This window comes from Schistocerca nitens, chromosome 1, assembly GCF_023898315.1.
Source record: "Schistocerca nitens isolate TAMUIC-IGC-003100 chromosome 1, iqSchNite1.1, whole genome shotgun sequence".
NCBI classification, from domain to species: Eukaryota; Metazoa; Arthropoda; class Insecta; order Orthoptera; family Acrididae; genus Schistocerca; species Schistocerca nitens.
This window is the reverse complement of record NC_064614.1, coordinates 1,126,054,440-1,126,068,013: the sequence shown is the minus strand read 5'-3', so window position 1 is coordinate 1,126,068,013 and position 13,574 is coordinate 1,126,054,440. Positions and strand designations below refer to the sequence as shown.

Here is a 13,574-nt window from a genome sequence, read left to right as displayed (position 1 = left end):
CTATCCTCCCAGTGAAATTCTTATTGTCTGTTACGCCAATGTAGTTATAGTAATATGTACTACTTATACAATTATGTGCTTGCTGGTTAGTTCCTAAATTATATTAATCATTAATTGTTGAAATGCGGTAAGAGTTTCATGCAATGAATTAGTGGTGAGAGCGCTTTTATATATATATATATATATATATATATATATATATATATATATATATAAAATAGAGGGAAACATTCCACGTAGGAAAAATATATCTAAAAACAAAGATGATGTGACTTACCAAATGAAAGTGCTGGCAGGTCGACAGACACACAAACAAACACAAACATACACACAGAATTCAAGCTTTCGCAACAAACTGTTGCCTCATCAGGAAAGAGGGAAGGAGAGGGAAAGACGAAAGGATGTGGGTTTTAAGGGAGAGGGTAAGGAGTCATTCCAATCCCGGGAGCGGAAAGACTTACCTTAGGGGGGAAAAAAGGACGGGTATACACTCGCGCGCGCACACACACACACATATCCATCCACACATATACAGACACAAGCAGACATATTTAAAGACAGAGAGTTTGGGCAGAGATGTCAGTTGAGGCAGAAGTGCAGAAGCAAAGATGTTGAATGACGAGGTATGAGTGGCGGCAACTTGAAATTAGCGGAGATTGAGGCCTGGTGGATAACGGGAAGAGAGGATATATTGAAGAGCAAGTTCCCATCTATGGAGTTTGGATAGGTTGGTGTTAGTGGGAAGTATCCAGATAACCCGGACGGTGTAACACTGTGCCAAGATGTGCTGGCCGTGCACCAAGGCATGTTTAGCCACAGGGTGATCCTCATTACCAACAAACACTGTCTGCCTGTGTCCATTCATGCGAATGGACAGTTTGTTGCTGGTCATTCCCACATAGAATGTGTCACTGTGTAGGCAGGTCAGTTGGTAGATCACATGGGTGCTTTCACACGTGGCTCTGCCTTTGATCGTGTACACCTTCCGGGTTACAGGACTGGAGTAGGTGGTGGTGGGAGGGTGCATGGGACAGGTTTTACACCGGGGGGCGGTTACAAGGGTAGGAGCCAGAGGGTAGGGAAGGTGGTTTGGGGATTTCATAGGGATGAACTAAGAGGTTACGAAGGTTAGGGTGACGGCGGAAAGACACTCTTGGTGGAGTGGGGAGGATTTCATGAAGGATGGATCTCATTTCAGGGCAGGATTTGAGGAAGTCGTATCCCTGCTGGAGAGTCACATTCAGAATCTGATCCAGTCCCGGAAAGTATCCTGTCACAAGTGGGGCACTTTTGTGGTTCTTCTGTGGGAGGTTCTGGGTTTGAGAGGATGAGGAAGTGGCTCTGGTTATTTGCTTCTGTACCAGGTCGGGAGGGTAGTTGCGGGATGCGAAAGCTGTTGTCAGGTTGTTGGTGTAATGCTTCAGGGATTCCGGACTGGAGCAGATTCGTTTGCCACGAAGACCTAGGCTGTAGGGAAGGGACCGTTTGATGTGGAATGGGTGGCAGCTGTCGTAATGGAGGTACTTTTGCTTGTTGGTGGGTTTGATGTGGACGGACGTGTGAAGCTGGCCATTGGACAGGTGGAGGTCAACATCAAGGAAAGTGGCATGGGATTTGGAGTAGGACCAGGTGAATCTGATGGAACCAAAGGAGTTGAGGTTGGAGAGGAAATTCTGGAGTTCTTCTTCACTGTGAGTCCAGATCATGAAGATGTCATCAATAAATCTGTACCAAGCTTTGGGTTGGCAGGCCTGGGTAACCAAGAAGGCTTCCTCTAAGCGACCCATGAATAGGTTGGCGTACGAAGGGGCCATCCTGGTACCCATGGCTGTTCCCTTTAATTGTTGGTATGTCTGGTCTTCAAAAGTGAAGAAGTTGTGGGTCAGGATGAAGCTGGCTAAGGTAATGAGGAAAGAGGTTTTAGGTAGGGTGGCAGGTGATCGGCATGAAAGGAAGTGCTCCATCGCAGCGAGGCCCTGGACGTGCGGGATATTTGTGTATAAGGAAATGGCATCAATGGTTACAAGGATGGTTTCTGGGGGTAACGGGTTGGGTAAGGATTCCAGGCGTTCGAGAAAGTGGTTGGTGTCTTTGATGAAGGATGGGAGACTGCATGTAATGGGTTGAAGGTGTTGATCTACGTAGGCAGAGATACGTTCTGTGGGTGCTTGGTAACCAGCTACAATGGGGCGGCCGGGATGATTGGGTTTGTGAATTTTAGGAAGAAGGTAGAAGGTAGGGGTGCGGGGTGTCGGTGGGGTCAGGAGGTTGATGGAGTCAGGTGAAAGGTTTTGTAGGGGGCCTAAGGTTCTGAGGATTCCTTGAAGCTCCGCCTGGACATCAGGAATGGGATTACCTTGGCAAACTTTGTATGTGGTGTTGTCTGAAAGCTGACGCAGTCCCTCAGCCACATACTCCCGACGATCAAGTACCACGGTCGTGGAACCCTTGTCTGCCGGAAGAATGATGATGGACCGGTCAGCCTTCAGATCACGGATAGCCTGGAAGGTTTGGAGAGGGTGATTTTGAGGAAGAGGAGGTGGGTCCCGCTGTGACGGAGGACGGAACTGTTCCAGGCAGGGTTCAATTTGGATAGTGTCTTGGGGAGTTGGATCATTAGGGGTAGGATTAGGATCATTTTTCTTTGTGGCAAAGTGATACTTCCAGCAGAGAGTACGAGTGTAGGACAGTAAATCTTTGACCAGGGCTGTTTCGTTGAATCTGGGAGTGGGGCTGAAGGTGAGGCCTTTGCATAGGACAGAGGTTTCGGATTGGGAGAGAGGTTTGGAGGAAAGGTTAACTACTGAATTAGGGTGTTGTGGTACCAGATTGTGTTGATTGGAATTTTGAGGTTTTGGAGGGAGTGGAGCTGGAAGTGGGAGATTGAGTAGATGGGAGAGACTGGGTTTGTGTGCAATGAGAGGTGGTTGAGGTTTGCTGGAAAGGTTGTGAAGGGTGAGTGAGTTGCCTTTCCGGAGGTGGGAAACCAGGAGATTGGATAGTTTTTTGAGGTGAAGGGTGGCATGCTGCTCTAATTTGCGGTTGGCCTGTAGGAGGATGCTCTGAATAGCCGGTGTGGATGTGGGAGAGGAAAGATTGAGGGCTTTTATTAAGGATAGGAGTTGACGGGTGTGTTCATTGGCTGAGTTGATGTGTAGGTGAAGGATTAGGTGGGTGAGGGCAATGGATTGTTCAGTTTGGAACTCTTATAGGGACTGATGGAAAGAAGGGTTGCAGCCAGAGATGGGAACTGTAAGTGTGAGGCCTTCGGGGGTTATGCCAAATGTCACACAAGCCTGAGAAAATAAAATATGCCAGCGTAATCTGGCTAGGGTGAAGGCATGTTTGCGGAGGGAATGTAAATAAAACTTAATGGGGTCGTTGTGGGGGTGTTGTGAGGGTGACATGGTATTAGGAGGACACAACTGTCTGTATATGTGTGGATGGATATGTGTGTGTGTGTGCGAGTGTGAGTGTATACCTGTCCTTTTTTCCCCCTAAGGTAAGTCTTTCCGCTCCCGGGATTTGAGGGAAACATTCCACGTAGGAAAAATATATCTAAAAACAAAGATGATGTGACTTACCAAATGAAAGTGCTGGCAGGTCGACAGACACACAAACAAACACAAACATACACACAAAATTCAAGCTTTCGCAACAAACTGTTGCCTCATCAGGAAAGAGGGAAGGAGAGGGAAAGACGAAAGGATGTGGGTTTTAAGGGAGAGGGTAAGGAGTCATTCCAATCCCGGGTGCGGAAAGACTTACCTCACACACACACACACACACACACACACACACACACACACACACAGATATATATATATATATCCTCTCTTCCCGTTATCCACCAGGCCTCAATCTCCGCTAATTTCAAGTTGCCTCCACTCACACCTCACCTGTCATTCAACAACATCTTTGCCTCTGCACTTCTGCCTCGACTGACATCTCTGCCCAAACTCTTTGTCTTTAAATATGTCTGCTTGTGTCTGTATATGTGTGGATGGATATGTGTGTGTGTGCGAGTGTATACCCGTCCTTTTTTCCCCCTAAGGTAAGTCTTTCCGCTCCCGGGGTTGGAATGACTCCTTACCCTTTCCCTTAAAACCCACATCCTTTCGTCTTTCCCTCTCCTCCCCTCTTTCCTGATGAGGCAACAGTTTGTTGCGAAAGCTTGAATTTTGTGTGTATGTTTGTGTTTGTTTGTGTGTCTGTCGACCTGCCAGCACTTTCATTTGGTAAGTCACATCATCTTTGTTTTTAGATATATTTTTCCTACGTGGAATGTTTCCCTCTATTATAACTATATATATATAAAGTCAGTAGTTTAGAGAATCATTGGAGTATTTAAGTTGTGTAAAGGATGAAACCTTGAATGTGAATGATGCATTCTGTGGAAATTTGCATGGGTGCTTTTTTTTGGGGGGGGGGGGGGGATATATGTTTGACGCTTTCCAGTAGTATTGTGTTCTCATTTGAAACTTGATGTTGAAAGGAATGCATTTTCCCTGCATGTTATACTGATTTTCATTTTAGCCCCACAGTTCCTCTGAATGTCTGTTTTTCGAATTCTTCATGCTTAGAGTACTTCTTGTTCAGTCTCACACTGTTTCTTTGCTTTAACTTTGTAAAACTATGGTGGAAACTGTATGATAAAACATATGGGTAAATTCTCTGTGAGGATTTAATAAACTTAGATACTAATTGTCCAAAACTTCACTGTTCTAACTAAATCATTATGTAGAGAGAAATGTATTAGTCATGGTTTTTATTACAGATGGAGGTTGAGAGTGTTCAGTTAAGTAAAAGGTCTGATCCGTACGAATTTGATGATGATATGGCTGCCCCTTCTGTCAGTATGGAAGGGTTTAAACGAACTAATTCATTAAAAGTAAGTGAAACAGAAACAGTGATACACTGTTTTCATCTTTTTACTTCCTTCAGAGTAAAGCATTACTGAAGTATAGCATTCCAAACCACTGAAATTGAAAGACTCTGCCTTTCCTCTGCATAATGGTGCAATTTCATTTAGAACTCTCAGTTTTGCCATTTAATAATTTTTCCATTTGTTCACAGGAAGAAGACAGGAAAAGTGGCAACTCCCTTGGTCCTTTCGATCCTGTCAATGCCAATGGGCCTACAAATAAAGTCCCAAATAGCCTGTTTACAAATGAAGGTCTTCAACCCTCATACAGGGACCTGGACCAGATATTTGACAATGATGATGAAGCCTCCTGTGATGAAGCGGTAAAAAATTGTGTTTCATATAAAAAAAATTCAGTTACTGACTTTACTATTGGTCATTAACATTTTGTGTCCTAATGCTACATGTTATTTGCTGTAACCCTAAATGACAAATTCAAGTTAATATCCTTTATCAAAACCCTGTCAGCAGTTAATGTATCTCAAAACTTAGCACCAATTCATGAATTTGAAAAGCATTCTGTGCTACTTTATTTTTTTTCTTCTCCTCTCAAATTTTCTCAGTAATGGAATTGTCTTCTTTAAGTTGATGCAAAGTATTCCAACATTTTTTTTTAGATGATTAGTGTGCATATAGTAATCCATTAATAAATATTCCAGTCAAATTGTATTTTTATCAGGAAAGTTGTGGGGTAGTTTTGATTTCTTCCATTCTATACTCCCCCCCCCCCCCCCCCCCCCTGAATCTTTGGTTTGCAAACAATATTATGTGATGTTGAAAAAATCCAAAAAAAGGAGTAAAACATATAATTTTTTCTATCAGTTTGTTGCTTATACCTCAGAAACACTTAACTTCAACTCCAAAATTCTAATTTATTGTTAAAGGCTCTCAGTAATACCTCCCAGTTCCCTGCATGTCCCTTATTTAGGTATTTTGTGTAAAGGTAAGAGTCAATTTTTTTTCCAAAAAATTGCATGATGTTGGTTTTTTAATGAAGCTTGAAATTTTACAAATTCATTTACAATAAAGTTGAAATTCCAATGGAAAATACTGAAAAATTATTACTTATTATTATGTGTTACATTGTTATTATGAGCAAAAATTATATGTGCATCGTTATTTAGAGGGTCCCGGCTGTTTTTCTTAGTAGGTGGCAAGTCTTGGTATAGGTTCGGATTGTTCAGTCATTCGTGTCTAGGCTTACACCTCTCAAAAATGAAAGTAGGAAGAATGAACTAACTTATAGCCTATAATAATAAACTAGAGTTTTTGGGGCGGAAAAAGTGGGCTTTTGTGGAGACAGCCAAAACAAGCCAGTTTTCAACTAGCACTTGTGCCCCAGCGGTTCATCAGACGGAATAACCTAAATAGTGAAATATGTAGGAAATTTTATTTACTTCCATTTTGAATGGGGGATGCTTTTTACGAAAATTTGATAGTTTCCGAGTTACAATCGAAAAATATTTTGGATCACAAAATTTTGTTGGCAAACCTTAGATTCGGATTCAGATACAAAAAAACATGTGAAATGGAAGAAATCAAAACGAACCCACAACTTTCCTCCTAAGGGCTCTTTTGCGCACAAATTGCCTGTATTTAAAAATAATTTAGAGATTAAGAAGGTGTGTTTGAAAAGCATCTTCAATAATGAAGCAGTTCCTTCCTAGACTGAATGGGAAAATCGGATGCTTGAGGGCACAATATTAGGTGTCCATGGCGGAAGTAGAGTAGCCTCCAACTCAAGACCCCTGTACAGCTATTTTCTTAATGTTAGCAAGACACAGGCATGCTTTATCGTGTTGCATCAGCCTTTGAGACAGTCTGTCTGATCAGTCTCGAAGCATTGGAATTTTGGCAGTAATTGCTACATTTAAATTCTTGCAAAGTAATTCATAGTAAAGGATTCTTCTTTTTATGCAATAGTTCACATCATTGTCACCTGCTGATGAATAATTTTTTTAATGAAGCACAGCTTAAAACTACTTCTTTTTGTAAATATGGTTCATGGGCGACATGTCTGATATCATTGTGAAATTTTCACAATATTTTGACAGCGAAGCTGACTGACATCTTCAGTTGTGGCACACACGTTGTTCACCGCACCTAAAAATGTCTGTCAGTTGCATCGACAAAATAGTGTTGAAATTTCCTGATGACATCTAACGTCTCGCCTGAGAAACATACTTACAACTAGTCTGTTGGGAAAGCCTCAAGAAACATATTACTATTTCCTATTGTTGACATGATTGTTTTATCATAATTAACAGTTTTGGGGGGAGGAGTAGTCGGTGGTGTTCATGAACTTACTGGTGGCAGTTCAGCAGGTTCGTCAGTGATCAAATTACTCGTCTCAAAAGTACTACTCCGTAGAATGTCACAGTTGTTGTCTTAATAATTTAATTGTATTAAAAACAAAGATTCCATGACTTACCAAACGGGAAAGCGCTGGTAGATAGGCACAGTAAAACACACACACACACACACACACACACACACACACACACACACACACACACACACAATTTTGAGCTTTCGCAACCAACGGTTGCTTCATCAGGAAAGAGGGAAGGAGAGGGGAAAGGTGAAAGGATGTGGGTTTTAAGGGAGAGGGTAAGGAGTCATTCCAATCCCGGGAGTGGAAAGACTTACCTTAGGGGGGAAAAAGGACAGGTATACACTCGCTCGCTCGCGCGCGCACACACACACACACACACACACACACACACACACACACACAAGCAGACATATTTAAAGGCCGCTCCCGGGATTGGAATGACTCCTTACCTTCTCCCTTAAAATCCACATCCTTTCATCTTTCCCTCTCCTTCCCTCTTTACTGACGAAGCAACCTTTGGTTGCGAAAGCTTGAAATTTTGTGTGTATGTTTGTGTGTGTGTTTTTTTATTGTGCCTATCTACCAGTGCTTTCCCGTTTGGTAAGTCATGGAATCTTTGTTTCTAATATATTTTTTCCATGTGGAATGTTTCTTTCTATTTTATTTATATCATTAATTTGAACCTAATAATTTAATTGGATAGATAAAAAAAATCTGCGCACCAAGTGGTGGCAGAACACACACACAAAAGAAAGTTATAATTAGGCAAGCTTTTGGAGCCAGTGGCTTCTTCAGGCAGAAAAGTCGAAGGGGAAGAAAGAGGGGCGAAGGAAAAGGACTGTAAAGGTCTAGGAAAAGATGTAGATTTCAGGAAAGTCACCCAGAACTGCAAGTCATGGGAGACTTAACCAGATGGGATGAGAAGGAAAGACTGATTGTTGGGGAATGCATCAAACAAATTTGAAAATATGAGTGCATGAGTTAATAAGAGTAAAAGCTAAGTGTGTAACAGATGTGAGAGGGGAGGGGTGAAAAATAGATGGGTAAGGCAATGAAAAATGTGTAAAACTAAAAAGGAGTGAAGAAAAGACTAGTTACTGTGAAGAAATGCTGAGACTGAAGGAATTAACATAAATTAAGACCAGGTGGTTGGTGAGAACGAAGGATATGTTGTAGCACTGGTTTTCACCTGTGGAGTTCTGGGGTCTGGCGTGTGTGGTGAAACAAGCACCGAGCTCACAATTGTGATCTTCTAGGGCATGCGCTGCAACTGGATATTACATGTATGCCGACATAAAAAGCGGAACAGTGTTTACGTAACAGCTGGTTATAAGGTGTCATTTCACAGGTGGCTCTCCCTTTGATAGTATATGTTTTGCCAGTTACAGGGCTGGTATAGGTGGTGGTAGGAGGGTGCATAGGGCAAGTCTTGCAGTGGGGATGGTCACAGGGTGAGTAGTGGTGTGCTGCAAAGTTGTTTTTTGGAGTGGTGAGCATTACCACAATTGGACATGATGCCCGGGAAATCTAGTTTTGAATTAGACTAGTGGAATAGTTACATCCAGTGAAAGCTGAGGTGAGAATGAAGGTATATTGCTGGGAGTCTGCATCAGAACAAATATGTTTGCCCAAATGCCAAGGCTGTATGGGTGGGAATGTTTGACATGAAAAGGATGGCAACTGTCATAATGTAAGTACTATTGTTTGTTAGTAAGTTTAATGTGGACAGAAGTGTATAGCTGGTCCTCAGTGAAGATGAGGTCAACATCAAGGAAAGTGGCATGGGATTTGGAATAGGACCATATTAAATTTAACTGGGAGACGATAGAGATTCCAGGAACTTTCACAGATCAGCCTCACCATAAGTCGATATGGTAAAAATGTTATCAGTGTATCTAAACCAAACCAGGGGCTGAAGACCTGTGGTTCGCAGGAAAGCCCCTTCCAAGCATCCCATGAAAAGGTTGGCATAGGAATGAGGCATCCTGGTTTCATGGCTGTACCCCTGATATGGTAAAAATGTTATCAGTGTATCTAAACCAAACCAGGGGCTGAAGACCTGTGGTTCGCAGGAAAGCCCCTTCCAAGCATCCCATGAAAAGGTTGGCATAGGAATGAGGCATCCTGGTTTCATGGCTGTACCCCTGATATGTTTGTATGTCTGTCCCTCAAAGGTGAAGTAGTTGTTGGTAAGTATAAAGTTGATTAACGTGAGTTGGAAGGATGTCACAGTTTGGGTATCAGGTGGGCGCTAACTGAGAAAAATGTTCAGCAACAGACAGACCATCTACATAGGGGATGTTGGTATAGAGGAAGGCGGCAAGCAAGGTGTGTGGTGGTAGTGGGACAGGCACGAATTTCAAATGAGCCAGAAAATGGTTGGTATCTTTGATATAGGAGGGAGGTCTTTGTACTATAGGTTGCAGGTGCTGACGAACTAAGGCAGATATATGTTTGGTGGGTGCTTTGAAGCCAGCAGCTATAGGACAGCGAGGATGATTGGGGTTGTGGACCTTAAGAAGAAATGGGGGTGCGTGGTTTAGGTCGGGTGAGAGGTTCTATGGATTGAGCTGTTAGTCCTTGCAAGGGGCCTGATGTTTTAGGGAGGGACTGCAGGTCAGTTCGAATCACAGGGATGGTATCTTGATGGCAGATGCTGTATGTAGAGATGTCAGACTTTCACAAACACTCCTTTTGGTCAAGTACCACAGTGGTAGATGCTTCATCTGCTGGGAGGATATTGCTGGCCGCGATGGTCTCGCGGTTCTAGGCGCTCAGTCCGGAACCGCGCGACTGCTGCGGTCGCAGGTTCGAATCCTGCCTCGGGCATGGATGTGTGTGATGTCCTTAGGTTAGTTAGGTTTAAGTAGTTCTAAGTTCTAGGGGACTGATGACCACAGATGTTAAGTCCCATAGTGCTCAGAGCCATTTGAACCAATTGTTGGGAGGATAATGATGGAGTCATCAGCTTTTAGGGAACACAGAGCATGGAGTTCTATAGACGAAAAGTTTTAAATCTTTAGCTGCCTTCTTCTATGATATTCTCTGCACATGTGTCACCGCATTCAGAAAGCTGTCGATAATATTACTTTTGTTCTGCTTGGAGCTTTAGCCCACAGATAGGATAATCCTTATTTAAACTGCTATAATTTGGGATATATTTACAAATTGTGCACTCCAAATAACAAATGACAGCAGATGATGACCAACATTAACTAAAAAAAGCTAAAACTTATGCACAATCTAATAATATTTTTGCATATTTGCTTAGAGTTATCAGTGAACATATTCATAGCTCTCCATAAATTAAACAATGAAAATTTGTTGGCAGTTGCAGGTGCAGACTCCTCCAGGATCAAACAAGCCTGCAGGTCTGTCAGATGATACAGCATCTACCAGTTTGCTGGTTAAACCCCCAAGAGGAAGTGGAGGCAATACATCATTGAACAGCTGTGGAGGATCTGGAATTCTTCGTCCTGAAGAACTGTCTAAAATGTTTCCCACACCTCCGTCAATGGAGCACAACCCTATTGCTTCACCTTGTGGTCATTTATCAGATGGTGCTCTTGGTGAATTAACTGAAAGCCTTTCAGTTACGTGTAGTACCAGGTTCAAACAAGAAATTTATCCTAATATGGGCAGTCCACAAGAGGAAAATATTGAGGACTGGTCTTACGTTTTTCGGCCTCCAACAATTTATAGATTTGTTGGCTCATCAAAATATGCACCTCTGACAAACTTACCAAGCCAGAGTTTACCCCCTGTGAATTTACCAACGAACTGTGTCTACAAACCGTCGTGGCAATATCCTCCTGTACAGCAGGTCAGTGAGAAGTCAGCATCATCGAGTCATTCAAATAACATCCCGGTTTCCTCAAATGCTGGTACAAATTCTAGACCTAACTCAGTTTCTAGCAATCCGCATACAACTCAGGTATCCCACCCACATCATCCACATCCTCACCACACCCAGCTTCCGCACCCGAGAGCGATATCTCCAGCTGGCCCCTTCCCTCCGAGCCCAATGACTCTTGTTGCCATGAGCAGTGGAGGGCTTCCTGTTCATATGCAGTCACAGTTCCGTGGAGGTGGTGTCAGGACTCCTTGCCCTCCTCCACCACCTTATGAACTTCCCAGTCCGGCTACTTCCACTGCATCTTCCTACCTCAATAAAAATTTGAATTCTGTTGAGCCAGTTCCCACACCTATTATGGCCCGTGCCCCTGAAGCCAATTCGCTTGTTGTCAATATATTACTCAGTGATACTGCACTCAATATATTTAGAGATCACAACTTTGACAGTTGTACACTTTGTGTGTGTAATGCTGGTCTCAAAGTAGTTGGGAACATCCGTGGTGCTGATGCAGGGATCTATCTGCCAGATCCACCTTCTCAGCCACCTGCTACTTCTTTACCATATCCTCCTACATCTCCCTTCTTGTCAATGGGAAGTATAGGAATGGGTGGACCACCTCCACCTTACGGAATGATGGGTTCATCTCCAGGACATCACGGTGGAACGTCTGTCATGAATGGAGCTGCTGAAGAGGATCCTATTCGCTGTAGTTGTGGTTTTAGTGCCGTTGTGAACAGAAGGCTTTCTCACCGTTCTGGTCTGTTCTATGAAGACGAACAGGAAATTACAGGAATCGCTGAAGACCCGAGTGAACGTCGGAAGGGGTCAATTATGGCCTACTTGCTTTCTAGTAGTGAAAAATCAAGTACAGAAAATGGTGGTGCTAGTGATTTAGTGGACCAGGTACCGCAGAATGTTATAGAACTCGTAAGGGAACAGTGTGTTATCGTCCAGAGTTCCAGTAACTCACTTTATCGTGCGTCGAAGCAGTTCCGTGGAAGTTCAGGCCCTGCCGTCCCATATGGTACGACAGTGAATGTGCTAGAATTTACGGACAGCAATGAAGTGACTTGCATGGCACTAGAACAAGGGAGGCAAGCGCTATTGGAAAGTACAACTGTAGCAATGTGTAAGGTTGAGGAAATGCAGCAAAGGCAGCAGATGATGCAGAACAGTGGAAAAGGGGCTAATGTACCTTGTGTACATCGGTGGCCATATTTGCGTGCAATGGGACCACAGTGTAATCAGGACATAGTGAGGGTGATGAAAACTCTGCAACCTCTGCTTCAAGAAGCTATCCAGAAGAAATGCACGACAAGATTGTGGGAAGCACCATACACAGTGTCTGGGCCACTCACATGGAGAAAATTTCATCGTCTAGCAGGAAGAGGTGCAGTATATTTTTGTACCTGTAGGCTTTATATTGTTCTGTTATTCAGATATTGAAACTAGTGTTTGTAGTAGAACTATCTTTCAATTTGATGTTCCATTTAATGTTTAGCTAAAAACTTTCACTTGCTTGTATACCTTTTGTGCTAAGTTCTGTTATGTGATTCATTGAAATTGGGTTATCTTTGATACAGTAAGCATGCTGTATTCTCTCTCTCTCTCTCTCTCTCTCTCTCTCTCTCTCTCTCTGTGTGTGTGTGTGTGTGTGTGTGTGTGTGTGTGTGTGTGTGTGTGTGCACGCGCGCACATTGAAGCACCTCCCCGCGTGCGCGTTGGGGGGGTTTAAAGAATCTATCTTGATTGTTAACCAATTTGATGAACCGTAGTTTGCAGATAAATACGTGCTGAGATTGCACTAGGGATGTCCTGGACTGTAACTGTAATTAATTTATTCTTCTGAAAATTAACCGTATATTACCATGTTACACTTCTAGTATCATTTATAATAAACACACCATTGTTTTTTGTAATCATGTTTTCGCATAGTTTTCAACTTCACTTATTTGTGATCATTATAAGTACATAATGTAATCAATTTTGGAGTTGTCTAATACCATCCTCAAATGCCACTATGACTGTCCAAATCAACGAACTAGAGAATACATTGAGCAATTCAAATAGCATGTGCACAGATCATCTAATATCAAACCAACTTCTGACACAGATGATTGGAGAAGACACTAACAATAATTAATCATTTAGACAGGTACAGTTAACAGAAGTTGAAGGTGTTTGATAAACATCTTTATACAGATTTATAGCATAGTACTCTGCTGCTTTATCGAATATGTTTAGTTTCTGTTACAGTCCCATATCTCTTGATGTAACTATAACCATTGTTGTTGTCTCTGTAAATCATATTCTACTAAATTTGGCTTGCACCCTATGTGTGTATGCTTTTTGGGTTGATTGGTGTACTTGATGGTAAATTTGTTTGGACAGCCACATGAATGTCTGTGAACTGACAAGGAATCACCACCAACATGACCTCATATTTTAAGGAGGGGAGG

General features: G+C 42.6%; 1 protein-coding gene across 1 annotated transcript in view; it reads left to right on the top strand.

Moving 5' to 3' along the window:
• LOC126199313 (mediator of RNA polymerase II transcription subunit 13) overlaps positions 1-13,574 on the top strand; it is a 206,667-nt gene that overhangs the window by 146,007 nt on the left and 47,086 nt on the right. The window contains exons 11-13 of the mRNA XM_049936150.1: positions 4,778-4,891; positions 5,077-5,247; positions 10,591-12,505. Coding sequence (XP_049792107.1) covers positions 4,778-4,891; positions 5,077-5,247; positions 10,591-12,505 — 2,200 coding nt within the window. The remainder of the gene's footprint in view (positions 1-4,777; positions 4,892-5,076; positions 5,248-10,590; positions 12,506-13,574) is intronic.